This window comes from Motacilla alba, chromosome Z (assembly GCF_015832195.1).
Source record: "Motacilla alba alba isolate MOTALB_02 chromosome Z, Motacilla_alba_V1.0_pri, whole genome shotgun sequence".
Lineage (NCBI taxonomy): Eukaryota > Metazoa > Chordata > Aves > Passeriformes > Motacillidae > Motacilla > Motacilla alba.
The window spans coordinates 34,701,972-34,719,555 of NC_052046.1; the positions used below are offsets into that span (position 1 = coordinate 34,701,972).

The 17,584-nt window shown below is 40.5% G+C and overlaps 1 protein-coding gene across 5 annotated transcripts in view; it reads left to right on the forward strand.

Annotated features, from left to right (window-relative positions):
• The first annotated feature begins 762 nt into the window (after nt 1-762).
• Nucleotides 763-17,584, forward strand: part of GRAMD2B (GRAM domain containing 2B) — a 42,767-nt gene continuing 25,945 nt past the window's right edge. For 3 of the 5 annotated variants that reach the window (XM_038123600.1, XM_038123601.1, XM_038123598.1), the window contains exon 1: nt 763-985. In XM_038123600.1, the coding sequence (XP_037979528.1) occupies nt 861-985 (125 nt within the window). In that variant the 5' untranslated portion in view covers nt 763-860. The other 2 variants (XM_038123599.1, XM_038123602.1) reach the window with 2 other exon arrangements.

Consider the following 17,584-nt stretch of genomic DNA (forward strand, 5'->3'; position numbering starts at 1 on the left):
TTTACATTAAACATCTTTGGTCAGTCTCATAGACAAATCTTTGTTACCATGCAGATCCAAGATGAAGTTTAACAGAATTTCGAAATGCTTTGGATGTTAAATCAGTACTATAAGAGGATTTGCTATATAAAGATTTCTGATTATTTCACTCCCTAACCTCATCATTATAGTAATCTTCGACAAACAGAAAACCATACAAGTTTGTAGTTAATATTTGCCAATATATGGAAAAACTGGTTAGACAAACTGATTTTGTCCAGTTGGGTTCCTGGGCATTAAGAATTAAACGACTACCTGTATTTAAATTGAACTGCAAATATTTGACTTTTATAGCAGCTACATGCACACATGTGGACCAACTTGTCACTGGAGAAGTGCAATATAATAATTTTGGCACATTCACAACAGGTGGATGTAGTCACTTCTTAAACATATACAAATTTGTTATTCAAACCTGGACACTTAGAGATAGGTAGATAGATCACAATGTAGAATTTATGACAGAACATGTTTCCGTTTTAGGTACAAACCTGAAAACAAAACATAATTTGAAATAGAGTTCATGTTTTACACTCCTCAATTCATCCAAACAAGTTATTGTTATTTACAATGAAATTTCAAGGACACAGTTCACCTAGATTTGATAATTTTTGTTCTCAAGTAAACTTCTGAAGTGCTGCAGATAAAAAAGAAAACTCCCTTATGATGTCACAACACCATGTTACTCATTAACTGATTTTTAAACCTAGTTTGAGCTGGAGTCAGACCAAGACAGCACTTCCTACAGCAGGAAAAGGCTGTGTGTTTCACGGATCACTCTAGAATTGAACTTACCTAAGTCTGCAGTTGGCACCATTAAAATGATGAAAAAAGGAAGCTCCTTGGATGACTCCGTTTTTCTTTCTGAAAGTCAGAACAGCTTCCGAAAATCAAGTTACGACACCCCAGCCAGTCCTACGGAGAGTGTTGGATCAGTCTTTATAAGGTAAATCCAAATATATTTGAGTGTTTTTCATGTGCTCAATGACAAGGGAACAGGGCAGCAACACAGGAGGGCACTGAGACAAGTGCACTAATGAAAATACCTAGATAAGGAAGCCTAATATGAAAATGAAATGCACATAGAGATGGTCTTTTCATGTATGCTACTGATTGCACTGGGAAGGGGTGCACTATTGTAAAGGAGAAACTCGTGATGGAGGACAGAAGGGTATTTTTTTCTCCTTCCTTACCTACTGACACTGATATAGGGCTTTGAATGTGTATAATATTAATAAAACTCAAGTGACCTCTATGGGGTCACGCAAATATCTATAATATTTGATCTCTGTACAAAACAAATGTAAACTCTGTTAGATCAGGGAGTTTAACAAAATATTTTCATGTGTGTTTTGGCCTAAAGGAACTTCATAATGTTTATTAAACTAATTTTCAATATGAGTGCCACCTTATTCATAAGAAATATTCAAGGAAGTATAAAACTTGCTAAATGAATTCTGCTAAAGGGTTTCCTGATAGAACATTTAAAAAAAAATAGGGGGAAATCTGTTTTCTTACTTTGGAAGGGTGGACTTGCTGAATTGCAAATTCCGTCCATGGTGGAATTCACTGCAATGCAGAGTTCAAGATAAATCATGAACATTTTAGACAGCACAAAAAAATGAGGGAAGGCAATGTCAGAGGGCTACTGGCACTTAGTGCTTATCCTTCCTCATCTACTGCACATGCAAGTAAACACCCACAGTACTTATGTGAACCCATCTTGAATAAAATTGCTTAAAAAGCTATTCAAAATATCATTAGACATTTATTGGTTCTTAATCTGCTTGAAAATTCTTTGCCAAGGGCTGGTCCTTAATTGTGCATGGTTGCCAAAACAACCCTGAAGAGCGATTTGGAACCTCTACATAGTCTTGGTGTGGCTGAATTACATTTCTTTGTGGCTGTACACAAATTCTCTATATGGGGTGACAGATCTTATCACTAATTGGGTGCCTACTATAAAAGAGTCTGTTGGCCTAATTTTTCTCTTTTGAAATATTATTAGGGCTTTTTAATATTATATCTACATATCATCCTTTCTTCCAACTCAAATGTCAGAGAGATAATGTCCAACAGTTTGAACAGATAATAGAGAATCAGAAATTTTAAGTTTTAATTAGAGATTTCAAAGACTTTTATCTAGAGCTAATCACTTTGAGCTTGTTTAAAAAAAATCACATGACTTTTCATATGCCTCTTGATCTCATTTTGCAATTAGGCATGGGACATAAGTAACATACAGAGGTATTCAGAAGGTGACAACACAAGTTAGTGATTTTTACCCACTTCCTAATTTGGACAATATAAATTTTGTCCTCCTTTCTGTGTCCTGTCCAGAACACTGGGCAGACAGATCTACCTACTTTTTTATTTACCATTAAATAACCAGTACACAAAAAGCTGCCAGATATTCTCTGGGGGCAATGTGACCAGGCCTTATAAAGAACAGGTCCTTTACCCCAGATTTCTCAATAATCAACCTGCCTGCCAAGTATTGAGCGGTAGGAGCAGGTCTTCTAGAAAACCAGTGTACTCAGTTGCTGGTTCAGTAAGGATAATATGATTATAAAACCCTGCTGTGAAACCATACCTCTATCAATAGCAAAGATGGAGTAGCAGGCTGCAAATACTAGACAATATTATAAGGAGGATGCACAATAGCACACAAAAGCTAGATGGATTAAGCTCTCACCAAACTTGTTTTTCATGTGTTTGTCACAGTCATGATACATTTATTGAAAATGAGTCACGTGAAAAATCAGGGAAAATGCTTTTGGAAAAAGTAAATGCAGGTTCTGCTTTTTTAGGTACTCTTTTCATACAGTCTTATTTATTTGGAGCATATTTTCTCTATATGAAGATTCACCCACAGAGAAAATTTACTATATTAATGATTCTTCTTGTTCATTCTAATTATTCACGCCTGAGGAGAAAAACTGACTATATGCCTAAGTTTCTATATACATCTGTTTTCACCTCACTTTAATTGGCACGTGGATGAGCATGAATTTGGCAGAAACCAGGGAGTTATTAACATTTCATAAAGGGGAGCTCACAGTTTATCGCCATGGCAGCAGGTTGTTCCTGACATAGAGCAAAATTGATTTCAGAAGGGAACTATGACTCTGGAGCTAAAGCTGAGGTGTCAGCCACACATTATCGATCAGAAATTTGTATTGCTAAAAGTACTGGCCATGTATCTTTGCAGCATTTTATCAGTATGAATGTACAGAGTTGTTCTGACATCAGAACAAAATATGGCCTAAAAAAACAGGGATGTCAAGCTCCTATTTGGAGTCCATCCCTATAATATGAGTCAATACCCTATATCCAGTTCTCCTAAAATTTAAGACAATCTTAAGGCTTTTGGTTTTGAATAATCCCCTGAGTGACTCTAGAAAAAAACCCCAAACATACTGAACATAAGAAAATTAGTTTTTTCAGCAATTTAGACCACCAGTTCTGTGAATGTCATAATGCTGTGTATGATTACGCCAATCTTAGCAGTAATCACATTGCAGGTTATATAATAAATGCTTTAAAAAATTCAGCATTTTTCAGTAACATTGATATTAGGTGAGAGCTATAAACAATTTTTTTTTCAAATTACAGAACAATGTTTTTAAAATTACAGAGCACGGAGAGGTTTGTTTTCTAACTATCTCAAAATGGAAATCAAAAGGGTTCTCGACTCCAGTCCAGACCTGGCAGTTCATTTGGTGCACTACAATACACAAATACAGTAAATACAGCACTCACACTTTGCATCTGTGATCTGGCATTAATATTTACCTATCTTTTGCTTACAACAAAATAACAGAAAAACTCTGTAACAACCAGTAACATAAAGTTTAAAGATGGTTTTGTTACAGACAAGTTTTTGTTTGGACACAAAAAAGGAGCCCTACATCCAGATTTTCTCTATGAAGAATTTTTGACAGAAAGCTTTTTCAAAGGAAATTCTGCATTGAAATTATATCACTCAGAATCTTCCAGTGTACCGCTGTAAGACTGAGGCTTAGCTCAGACTAATTTAAGGAGTCATGTTAAAAAGATAGGCACACACTACTTTCTAAAAGGTGTGGTTTTTTTATAGTTCAGTTATGAGCACCTGAAACATTGGTAACTACCTTACTGCTCAATGGCTTGCATCTGGGCTTTGGCATTCACCCTTACTTGCCTGAATATGAAGATATATTTATACTTGTTTTTGTTTATTTTTCCCCCAGAGTAATATAACTCCTATTTCTAAATGAGACAGAACAGTAACTGTATAAGCACAGTCAACTAGCTTATTATTCACAACCCCATCTGATGTAAAGACTGTGAGAAAACTGGTAGTATGATTAATTCTTTCACATTATCTTGTGTTCCTCACTTTAACCTTCCTCTTCTAAGCGTAAGAGCAAACCTTTCCTAAGCTTCTGGAAAGTCTGGGCACTCTACTTTCTTGTGGAAGATTCAATTTGTCCTCAAACAAGATGGTTTTCATTTTTTTACATACTTAATATACCATACTGCTGCACTTCAGAGACTGCCAGATGACTAAAGGTTTTTTCAACAAAATGATCACCATATTTACACATATCATGAATGTTTGCATGCACTCAGGCACATGGGGTTCCAAAAAGGGCCCACATGTATTCATTTATGATACACAGATTGAGTAATTATACACATGCATGCATCTTATTCATTAGATAATCATCATGTGTGTGCATCTAATGAATAATAACATATATACAGCTGTAGCTGGATTGAAATTTTTTGTCCAAGTCATCTGTATACAGAGATGTCAAACTTGGATATTGTCCAGGATTTCCTCGGACATTTATAATCAGATCATGACAAACCAAGCTAATGTGATCTACCAGAGTAGAACAAGTAATACTTACATTTCATTTTTTTAGCACAGCTGGACAATATATTAAATGAGAAAATACATCTCTTTTATTAAAAATAGAAATATATTTTTAAAATTATAAATGGAGAAAGTGGATTTTACAGCCATGAGATTTCATACAATGATTTTATATTACAAGATCTAGGCATCACAGTATTCTAATACATTAGCATTGACATTCATGAGGCATCCAGGGCAATATACTAATATACTGCATGAAAATATGCCATAATTGCTCTTCTTTTTTTTTTTTTTTTTTTAATCTTTTTAATCTTGAGCTAAGAGGAGAGAGTGTCTGTTTTTCAGCAAAATGCCAACTGGCTGAGTGCCTTCTCACAGCTGGCAAAACCAAACTGTTAACACGTCACAAGGTTGCTTTTTCCAGTGTGTAAGAAAGTTGCTATGAACAATTTGGAGTGAGACGAACATTCCTTTAATTCAACAGTTGTACTGTGTTTTTCCATTAAGCCTCCATCCCATAATGCTCTTTTGCTCACCATGACACAGTAAGACAGAGGGGGGAGGCTCACAGCATGTAATGTGTCTTCTGTGATTCACATGGGTCATTTTAAAGGCCATTAGTCCCAAAATGGCAGCAAATGTGCTGATGCGTACCTGTGCAATATGTTACATGCTCTCTGAGAGGTGGGCTGACACCACAGCACTAATAGCCCAGAAGTTTTGGGTGGCAGTCTCTCCCCTTTGTCCTGCTGGGTGTTGCAGCATGAGTGTAGCATGGTCTCATTTACCGAAATGTTTCAGCATGGAGCCACAAGAAACAGCCCCTGCATGCTCCACCACTTGTGATAAGCTCTCCAACTAGCTTTCAGCCCATCCTACTTCATTTGCCCCATGCGCTGCCCTGTCCAAAGGGGTGTTCAACCAATACAGTAATCCAGGCTACCTTAAACAAAAAACAGAAAGAGATAGTCAGATAAGACTTGCAGTAAACAGCTCAGAAGAAAAATAATACCTGATATGAGTATCTGGAAAGTAATCTCAAACTCTATAAGCAAATACATTATTAAATTCTTAATCCAGGCAAGAAACAAGACTCAGTTGGCCAAAACTGCTTTTCACTCATTACAAAATCACACCATTCACTGTGTTCTGGTCCTAGTTATCTTCCACAGACTATTCTGGACCTTGGCTCCACCTATTTTGAGCATAACTTCGGGTATGCTGAGTAATTTGAACACTGTTTTTGAACATTCCTGCTTGAGTCAGGAGTATCATCAACACCAGCTCAGATTAGGTATGGCTTTGTCTAGCTGCATCTTGTACCCTCCAAAGACAGTCTATAGCCTCTCTGGGCAACTTCTTCCAATGCTGCACCACCTTTTTAGTCCAGTTGTTTTGTGGTTTTTTTTGTAGTGTGCATCTCACAAGCTGGCTTCACTCTGATTTGTGGATGACTTGTGTGTATTCTAGAAATTATTTTTTTTTCTCTTTTTCAACATCTTTCCAAATGTCTATTAGTTCATGTCTCATACTATCAGAGCTCCTATTTCTATAGTATCTAACATAAGACTGCTGTACTATCACACTTCAACTATAAGGACTTAGCAGGTCTTTCAAGACTTAATGGCTTCCAAGACATTTGCATAGGTTTCACAGAATCGTCCCAATACAGAATATCATAAAGCAAACTGAAGACAAAACATATACAATGATCTATTAGGCAAAAGTACTTCTATTCAGGCACTATTGAGGCTGTAGCTCTTAATACAGTTTCACACCTGCAAAGACATACAGAAGAACTTTCTACTGAAGAGAAGTGTGCTCAGAGCACAAAGAATGCTTGTAACCACTTTACTCATTTTCTGCTTTGTTTCCCTCCAAGGAAGTGTCCTCATATTCAGGCATGCTTATACTTGCCAGATAAACTGAAAAATACTTTATAAACAGCCACAATGACTGCACTGAAATAAGCCTTGTTGATTAAGACAACCTCTAACTCTATTTCCAGCTAGATTGTATTTTTTTATCATTCAACAGCAATCTCTAGGCATGGGTAGCAGTTCCATTGCTTTTTATACTGACCTCTCCGGTGTGTCTCATTAGTCTCTTTTTCTTGCTTCATGTCCTTCCAGATATGATTCATAAGTATTCTAATAAATTGAGGAAACTGACTGGAAAGAAAAAAAAAAAAAAAAAAAAGCAAAATGCACAAAGTATATGTAGATGGTCATATTTAATCAAGTCTTACAATTTGCTGCCGATGTACTAGAGGACAGCATCTCAGCTGACGTTTTTAAAAGCTTCATTAGGGCATAGTGCTTGAATACTAAACCTGAGCCAGCCTCACTTGTTGTGAAACACAAACACTTTACCACACAATATGACCAGTGGTACTGTGTATAGGAAAGATGAAGTAATCTTTTAAACTCCTCTTTATACAACTTTCATAAAACTACTGGTGTTGAATCTGGGGGAATCAAGCTTCAGAAAATATTTGAACCTACAAGAGGCAGTTCACAGAAAAAAAAGAAGAAAAAGAAGTACAAACCCACAATTTATATGTTTTATCTGAGACTAAAGATAAAATGAAAATGAGGAGAAACAAGAGACAGGTTTTCACTGTTCTACATATTTAATAAATTAAAAAGTAATGGCTTTAGATTTCAGCAACAAGGATTCAAAACCATATTGTGGATTGAGGATATCCCCTGAATGATAGCAAACGCTGGAACTGGTGGCCTGGCCACACTTATGACTTTTAAGAACAAGACGGGAGTCTTAGAATTTAGACGGGAGTCTTTCCAGGAGTGACACAGGAATAGCAGGCCTTAACTCAGGACAGGAAACTAACTCAGTGACTCAGCGAGTCTCTCCCCATTCTGCTTTTCTGTGATTTCACATGTATCTTAAATCATTTTATTTAGCAATGAAAGTTTTTCCTACTGCTCCATCCCTAATTTTTTATCCTTTGCTGTGTTACACATAATGTTGAGGGTACTAATTCACTGAAAACCCTGAATCCCCTCTAAGGTTTAATATACTCCTCAGAGCAGGAACGTGTGAATTTTAGTATATACAGCACCACCAGTACTGCAGGCATTAAAAAGTAATCAGTAACTTTATAGTACACTACTTTCTCTTTCTCTTCTCAATCTGCCCTTCAGCAGCAAGAGAAAAACACAGCCCAGATTTTCTCACAAGGAGTCTGTTGGTGTCATCTTGATCTTCAAATACTTGCTTTACTGTATATGTATATATGAGACATTATCACATTACAGTAAAAGGTCCTTTGTGGTTTTTCTTTTTATGTAAGACTTGATCATAATAAAACCATATGGTTTTCAAGTATATTCCACTCCCATGAGCAGTAGCACATTTTCTTGTTTAATGTAAGGTACTCCTCCCCGAATATTCCTGAGAATCCTGGTATTCAGAACTTTTATCACTCAGGAGCGTCCCCTCTTACTCAGGAGTTGCTGCATCATGTACAGTTTGACAGATCTTGGCCACAAGTTTCTTTTTCAAATCCTAAAAAAAAATCCCACAAGCTATAGTCCTGGTTCATTGCTTATAACTTCCACTGTCATTATCAGATAAGAGCAGACTGGGCTAGGGACACATGTATCGCAGATGCCAGAACCAAGTCTCTGATAAGAGCTAAGACACCATGATATGGAAGCAATGACTAAGCAAGGATTCCTTTTTTAGTGTTGAGGCTTTAGGCATCAATTTCTTTGAACGTTTTTTCTGCACTAAATGACTAGACAGATTTATTTAAATCAGAGAGATGTGCACACCTCGAGAATGGAGACAGGTGAAACTACAAGAGAGACTGAGCTCCAGAACTGAGCAACTCCTTTCTATTCTTGCACCACTGAGGTGAAGACAGTAACCTCTGGCAATGAATGAACAGAGCAGTCAGTGGTAGTGTTTATCTCCTACAGAGGTGGTTACACCTGGCAGACTGAAAATCTAAGCCCTCAAAATAAAGCAAATTTTATTTATTCAAATATCTAGAAGTCACATTCTCACCTACTAAACCAGCACTTCTGCTGAACTGCACATAGTTACACAGGAATTATTCAACCACAAGTCTGCCTCAAAATTAGGACTACATTAGCAAATTTTTAGTGCAATGAAAAGCCTCCAAAAACAAGATGAGAGGTAGGCAGTCACTTTTCCTACTGATTCCAATCCTCCTGCACATGCCTTGTTAGTGCACACCTATACAAGAACAATCCCCAGGGTACCGAAAACTCTCACAGGTTTCTGCACCCAAGAAAAGGGCCTGAACAGACACATGATGCCTTCTCCAGCCCTTTCAGTTCCAGCTCTACTCATAGTCCAGGCAGCTGAAACGGCTCCTATTCTGTTATGGTTGGATAAACAAAATGCTGCTATATTGCCACAGATTGTGTCTGGTGTTAGCAGGTGGGAGAGGCTCTGCGAAGCAGTGCCAAGTGCACTCAGGGGTAGCACAAGGAAGAATAACAGCAATCAGTGTTTCACATGTACAGGGCCTAATAATCTCTCCTGTAAATTAAATCTCATTTCTTTTCCACATGTGCCTTGACATTCATGTTAAATACCACATGGACATCAGTTAATGGTGTCTCCCAGAAATGCAGCCATCGTAAATGTCTTCCATTCTATACATCTTAGCACATAGTCTTTAAATTTTCCTGTACTGGAGCCAATTAAACCCACACAGTCTGGCAAAAATCATACAGCAATCTTGCATTTTTGCAGGATCTGTGTGCCCAAGTAGCTATGGCAGTCTTGAGGCATTTCACCATGAACACCTCTTTTTTATCACTGATTTCCTGAAAGTATTGCAACAATACCTTAAACTTTTTTCTTGCATCTCCTAAAGACTAGATATTTAAAAAGTGATTAATTTGCTTCATATGCTTTTCAAACTGAAATGTACATTAGTATCTATGTCCTACACAGATATTCACTAAAAGAAACCTCTCTACATGACATTTTGTCTCTTTAGCTCAATTGAATAGTCAGCTGTTAGGAAGTTATTCTATTAATAATTTTATTAAAACATGAAAACAGACCTTTGCCTAGGCATGGTACTTTGAACTCTCATCCCAGGATTTTCTCTCCTTTGATTGTGTGCTTACAACCACAGAGTTCATTTAAGCTTTATTAAAACATAATTTCACCAAACTGAAACCTAACTTACTTAACCAAGTAGTAAAAACATTTTTCATAGTGCCTGCCATGCAAGATGACTTGTGCCAAGTGCTGCCTTAAATCTAATCTTCCTGAGGGCACTCAACTTGCCCCACAGCTCTGCCAGCACAGGCCCAAGGGGTAAGCCAGCTTGCTGTTTTTTTACACTGTATTAGATCATTTTGTCAGAGTTAGTAGAAATGAGACAAGGGCAAGGCCCATCTGGAATTAAATTTGGACAAAGATGTCAAAAACAAGAAGAAGAATGTCTTTAAATACATCAATAACAAAAGGAAAAGTAAGAAGATGCAGAGAAGGCAAAGCTACTGAACCCCACCTTTCTGTTGGTCTTTACTGGCAAGACCAGCCCTCAGGAATCTCTGACCAGGAGACCAGGGTAAAGGAATGCTGGAACCAAGACTTTTCCTTGGTCAAGAAGAATTGAGTTAGGGAATACCTAGGCAAATTCAACACACACAAGTCCATGGGCTTGATGTACCCAAAAGTGCTGAGAGAGCTGGTGGACATCATAGCTATGCTACTTATGTTCATATTTGAAAGGTCATGGAGATCAGGACTAGTGCCTGAGGACTGAAGGAAGCAAATGGCACTCCAGTTTTCAAACCGGGCAAGAAGGAGGATGCAGGGAACTATCAGCCAGTCAGCTTCACCTCAGTCCCTGGAAAGGTGATGGAGCACCTCATTCTGGAGGCCACCTTTATCCACAGGGAGGGCAAGGTGATCAGGAGTAGTCAGCACAGATTCATTAAAGGCAAATCATGCTTGACCAACCTGATTGCCTTCCACAATGAAACAACTACGTGGATGAATGATGGGACAGCAGCAACTTCAAGGCTTTTGACACTGTCTCTAACAGGCAAACTCAGGAAGAGTGGACTGAATAGGAGGACAGAGAGGTGGATTGAGAGCTGGCTGAACAGCAGATCCCAGAGTTACAATCAGTGACACAGGCTCTAGTTGGAGGCCTGTCTCTGGTGGTGTCTCCCAAGGTTCAATACTGGGCCAAATCTTGTTTAATTTATCCATCAATGACTTGGATGAAGGGGCAGAGGCCTCCTCAGCGATTTCACTGGCAACACAAAGCTGGGAGGAGTGGCCGATAGCCCAGAGGGCTGTGCAGCCCTTCAGGAGGACCTCAACAGCCTGGAGAGATGGGCACAGAGGAACTTTCTGAAATTCAGCAAAGGCAAGTGCAGGGTCCTGCAGCTGGGAAAAAATAATTCAGCGCAGTAGCACAGGTTGGAGGCAGACTTGCTGGAAAGCAGCTCTGAGAAGGACGTGGTAGTCCTTGTGGACAACAAGCTCTTCAGAGCCAGCAGTGAGTCCCTGCAGCCAAGCAGGCAGATGGTATCCTGGCCTGCATTAAGAGGAGCAGTGCCAGCAGGTTGGAGGATGTGATGATCCTCCTCCTCCTCCTCCTTTATTTGGCCCTGGTGAGGCGTTACCTGGAGTGCTCTGGGAGTACAGGGCTCCTCAATACAAAACTAGGAACTCCTGAAGATGTCCAGCAGGAAGGACTAAATTGGAGCATCTCTCATCTGAGATAAGGTTGAGGGAGCTAGGCACCTTCAGCCTCAAGAAGGTACAACTGAGTGAGGACCTCATCAATGCCAAGGGGATCTCTTTTCAGCGATACCCAGCAATAGGAAAGGCAGTGGGCAGAAACTGATGCTAAGGAGGTTCAACCTGAACACAAGGAAGAATTTGTTTACTCTGCAGGTGACCACACACTGGAACAGGATGCCCAAAGAGGTTGTGGAGTCTCCCTTGCTAGAGATATTCAAGAACTGCATGGACACAATCCTGTGCCATACTCTCTCGGATAGTCCTGCCTGAGTCAGAATGCTGGACGCACTGGGCCCTTCCAACATTACCTATTCTGTGGTTTTGTGATTTTTCTGTGCAAAGCAGCATGGGGTGCTGCTGTTGAGAAAGGAAGCATAACCGCCTACTTGTCTGCTCAAGATGTAAAACCGCAGATGGAAATACCAGCTAATCATTTCAGAAGTTCACCTTAGTAGAGCAATCCTGCGGCCAGTATCAGTATTTGGACTACTGCCTGCTTCCACGACTCACCGGGGAAGCGCACGGACAGAAAACAGGGCCCCGGCCACCGCCACCTTCCCCCCGGGAATGCGTCTGTGTCAAACCGCGTATATCCTGTACCCCCGAATAAAACATTAAGGACGGCTTTTGTTGGAGCCGGCGGGAGCCGGTGTCTCACGCGACAGCGTCCCGACTGAATAATTTAAAGCTCGGAAGGGATCGGCCTCACGGGGAGCGAGTCTCCGCATCCCTCACAGGCTCCGCGGCGCGGGCGGCGCCGGGCCCGGCCAGGCGGGCTCAACCGGTTTGTGGCGCCTCCGGCTCCTGCTGGCCCGAACGGCGGCGGGTCCGCCCCGGGGCGGGGCGGCGAGGGCGGAGCGGGCGGCCCGGCCCGGCCCGGCCCGCCGGCGGCGGAGTGCCTTGTGGCGGCGGGCTGAGTCGTGCTGCCCGTGCCGATGGTGCTCATGACCGAGCCGCGGTGCGATGCGGAGGAGCCGAGGGCAGCGCGGGCCGCCGGCCGGCGGGAGAACAGGGGCGCTCCGCGGCTGTGAGTAGTGCCCGCGGCGGGAGAGGGGCTCCGCGCGGGGCTGTGCCCGGGCCGCCCGCGGGGCAGCGCCGGGGCCGCGGGGAGCTGCGGGCGGGAGCGACGGGGGAGCCCCCGAGCGCTGGGGCCTTGCTGTTGGGGGCGTCGGCCTGGAAGTTCCCAGGGAAGAGTCACCAAGGGGGCTCCGCCTTCAGGCTTAAATTGAGCGCAAACACCCCCGCTCAGGCACGAGCCGCGCTCGAGTTCAGCGTTGAACTACGGTTTTCGGCACAAAGCGTATAAATACTACTTCTAGTGGTTTCACCCAACAGCCTGAAAATCGTTCTGAGCCGTGGCACTTAAATACAGTAATTGTGCTTTATCGCTTATATTGAAGTGCACGGGCTCCTGTGGGAAGCTGTGATCCTTTCCTCTGGGTGCCAGGAAAACCCAGAACTTTGTCGAAAGTGTAGAAAGTCTGTACAAGCAAGAGACATTAAAACTGGAGTTCATTCTGATGTCACAGAACGCGGGGGATGTCCCTTCTCAGGAGAAGGATGGTGGTCACTTGCCAGTCCTGGCATGGTTCCCTGCGGGGCCATACCCACACTCACACTTCTGCTTTTTAACCTGAGAAGTACTGTAAAAATTGAGCAGGTGAAGAGGTCGGAAATATTCTTCATCAGGAAGAAGAGGCCCTGCTGGCTGGTAAAGGCAGTCTGCTTAGACTAACTGATGGAAAGTAGGGAATTCAGAGTGCTCAGAAGGGTGGGAGAACTCCCTTGAGGCTGCTGACCAGAGGCAGCCTCTGATGATGACTGGGAACGTCCAGAGTTAAAGGTTCACTCCTGCATTGGTCTCTTGCTTCCTGCAGAGATCTCAAGTTGTTTAGGTGCTTGTGAGCCATGGCAATGACCGTCACATGAAAATGTTGCTGAAATCAAGCAGCTGTCTTTTTCCATACCAGGCTCCCAGTTCACATGGGTCTTGGCAGTCCCAAGGACATTTTTTGGGAAGTTAAACATCTGTGAAACAAGAAACTAAAATATGTGGAGCTTTCTCCTCAAAAGAAATTAATAAGAGTTAACTTTTTCCTAAACTGGGATGATTCCTCTTCCCAAAGAACTTTTCTTCACAAATATTTAATCTTAAACAGCTTCAAGGGGAAAGGCAAATAAGTTACCAACAGGTAGCTCTTTCTCTTGAAACAAATTCTGAGAAAGTCTGTGTTGATTTTTGAGTTTTTTCCCCCAGCTGTTGTATGCATGATGTCTAAGCAAGTGTATTCCTAAAGTATGTATTGCAGTGAAATATGTTGCCAGAAATAACTTGCTTGTTAGAGAGCACTGGGAATCAAAGTGTCTTCTAAGTGTCCTTTATCCTGTGTGGTGTAATCACATCAGTGACTTCACACTACAAATTCTCAGACCTTCTCTAGAGTCTTCTGACTTCAAGCCTTGGATCCTGATCCCTGTGCAGAATTATGCCAGTGAACCTAATGAAATTCTTCAGGTATGCAAGATGTGTGTCTGATTTTTCTCTTGAAAACAGAACTAGGAGTCCAAGATAGTATATTGAGAGCTTGATCTCAGAGGCATTGAATGTGCACAGGTAACTGGCCATCTGTTTTGCCCCCAGGTGTTTAGTCTTTCAGTCCTTCATTAGTTAACAGTTTGAGAAGCAAGGTCAGTCTTAGCCACTGTGATAAACAGAGAAGTCTTACTCACTATGACTCTCTAGCTTTTTTTAGCTATCAATTTTTGCTGTTCAGTAGGTGTCATGCAGAGAAGATCTACGTGGTCTGTTACACTTTAAGAGACAGTGTTCAGCAATAGTAGCCTGACAGACAGCACAAGGGTGAAAAGACTGGGAGAGAAAAAAAACCAAAAACTTGAAAAGGTTTGTCTTAAACTAGAAAATTGTTGAAGCATTTGCTCTTTGGAAACAAAGTTAGAATTTCTTTTCCAGCCCCATTTTACTGAGAAACTTGTCTGAGAAACTCTTGGATTCTTTTGATTGGGAGCTAACCTCACAAGCCATGTATCTTTGGTTTGATTAATGTGAAGTTACAGGGGAGATTGTTCAGCTCAAGAACAGAAGCATGGCTTTAATTCAGCTAGAAATGAGATTGCTAGAAGTTGAATTGTTGAAGATTTGGTAATAGATGTTGTACATAAGTGTATGTGGATTTGGTGGAGTTTCATTTGCCTCATGTACTTCCAGGGAACAATATGCAACTAACAGAGCTCATGATGACCTCTATTTGGAAAAAAAATATTAGCAGGGGTATAGAGTCTTTAGTGTTTTCCAAAGCTCAGCGGAGAGGGAGATTCATGTGTGTAAAGAGATTTTTGTATATACATTAACCTGTACTTCCTGGAGGTATGCTTACAATGTTGTTCACTTTAGAGATGAATTTCATAGCTTAATATGCTGCTGGTGCCATAAAGGCTCCCTGGAGGATAAGTGCATCTGAAGGACTGAAGCTGTAAAAGTATTTTGTGTTGTTTTGGCTTTTTGGTTTTTTTTCAGGGTTTTCTTGGATTAGTTTTTCTTAAGCGTTTCAAGATTAGAAACTTCAAAACAGTGAAGTTTCACTATCCAACAGTGATTCAGAAGTGTTAAGTACTTTCATACTGATTCAGAAAATGGGCTACTCTGGCATATTTAGTGATACTTACTTTGCAAAGTTTCCAGAAGAGCTCTGTGAGTTGTAACCCCAGAGATAACACTATCTGGAAGATGGGCACTGTTATTGTGCAGACCCAAAATAGTGATGTGCCAAAAGTTTGTTGTTATGTAGACCTTCTTCCATGCAAATAAAAAATTTGTGGATGGAAAAAACCTTCCAAGTGGAGCTCCCTAACCATCGCCTCCTGATGTGGCCTTGGACCAAAAAGGAGTTAACCCTTGCACTGTATTTAGAGAATATTTATTTTTTTGACTGAGAAGTGGAGTGTGTTTTATTTGTGGTGTCACTGGACCTCCCATAGAAGCTGTCAGCCTTACTTCAGGGTCAGCAGGTCAGCATGTGGAACAGATGTTTAAAAATTGAGCATTGAAGATAAGAGTGTGGTGCATTAAGGAGAAATGGCAGAGGAGTAATAGCAAGTAGTTCACATGCTTTGTCAGCATCTCTTTGCTTTTACCCATGCTTGCTTCTGATGAAGTCCATGTAGCACTTTCTGGTGCCACTCGTAATATTTGCTCTCATATGATTCAATCTGTCTGTATGAGTGTAATGTGATGGGTTACAGTATAGCAAGATTCTGCTAACATTAAGTGGCACATTCTGTCCCCTTATGGTTTACAGAATTAGGTAATGTCCAATTACTGAGTGTAACTTAAAGAAATGAAGGGACTGGGACTTAAGAAACTGAAATATGTGGAAGGTTTTAATTATTTTTTTTTTTTTTTTTTTTAGCAAAAATGCATTGCAGGTAGTGGGGAAAATATGCCGCTGTAAGCAGTGGAAAATGCTTGCAAGCAAATTGGGTACTTCTGGGCACGGAGAATGTGGTTTTTATGGTTTGTTTGTCTGGCATATTATTCTGCCATAACAGGTGTTTCTTAATAACTGTTTATCATTTGATAAATTAAAACAGAATTAATTGAGTAACTTGTGCTTAATCACAATTAATTTTTTTGAAGTCTCTTACTTGAGAAAAACACTAAGTGCAGAGAAAAAAGGGGAAGTAATTTATTACTGACTTAAAATTTTATTTCAACTTTGATCTAGGTTAACTCCTTTCCAGCAGCCAAACTTCTACTGTGGGTTTGTTGTTTTTGTTTTTTTTCACAAAGAGGAAAAGTGTTAGTATGTACTTTCAGGGGATAAAAATACTAATGCATTTTAATTCTTCCCTAGTAGTTCTTCCTTACTTTTATAGCAAAAGTCGTAACACATGATCTCCAAAGAAGGAGAGGCTTGTAAATGAAACATCTAAATTTATGTGTGTGACAAGTTTCCCAGTCTAGGTTTGAACCTTCATTTATTCATTATGATGTTTTTTGATCACTTCTGGTTTTTCCTTTTTTTTCTCCCTGCCATTCCTGTGGTGTTCACTTTATGTGCATGCTTAAGTTATAAAAGCAGCTTTTAAAAATATTTTTTCCATGAATAAATGCATAGTATGGATCTGAAGAGTTTTTTTTTCCACCCAGGTGCCTCATGTGGCTAATGAGAAATGCTTGTCAGGCAACATAATAACTACAGCTTTGGGCAGCAGGATTTGTTGTTGGTATTTGACAGGTGATGCATAAATATCTCATTGTCTTCTTACTTCCATCTCCATAGCTGTTGCAGTCATGTGGTTAGAAATTATGTGCTTATCTAATGAGACCACTGCTGAGACTAATGATCTATGTGCTCTGTACATAGCTGTTGCCAAGTCCACATATATCCTTTCCAATGAATCTTTTCAGACCTGTGTTACTTTAACTAAACTTCTACTTGGCACTGACTGTCTTTGCCTCTGTCCTTGAAAAAATAGCACACTGCAGTTAGTGAGGTTAATAAGCTCCAGAAAGAGTGACAGGAAATAATATGTAGGCTGCAGATAGGCAGCAGACAATTTCAGCGGAACACAGAACATAGAGGCAGACTGAAGCCTTCACCCTCTGTGGAATAGGAGAAGGATTAGTTACCTGACTGTGAAGCACCAGTTCTGTACACCCGCCATAAAACCAGCCACACCCTAGCATGTCCTGCACATGCCTCAGTTTAGCCCGCTGGCTGTAGTTTCTGTCTGTTTGTGAAAGACAGACCACCTAGGCAGAAGACTGTTGATGTACTTTTGTAGCTGCCATCTATGCTATACTAGTTCAAGAAGAGCTGTTTAGATTTGTTCAGCCTTTTTCTCAACAGGATGTTTATCTTACAAAAGTCCAGTAAATAACATGAT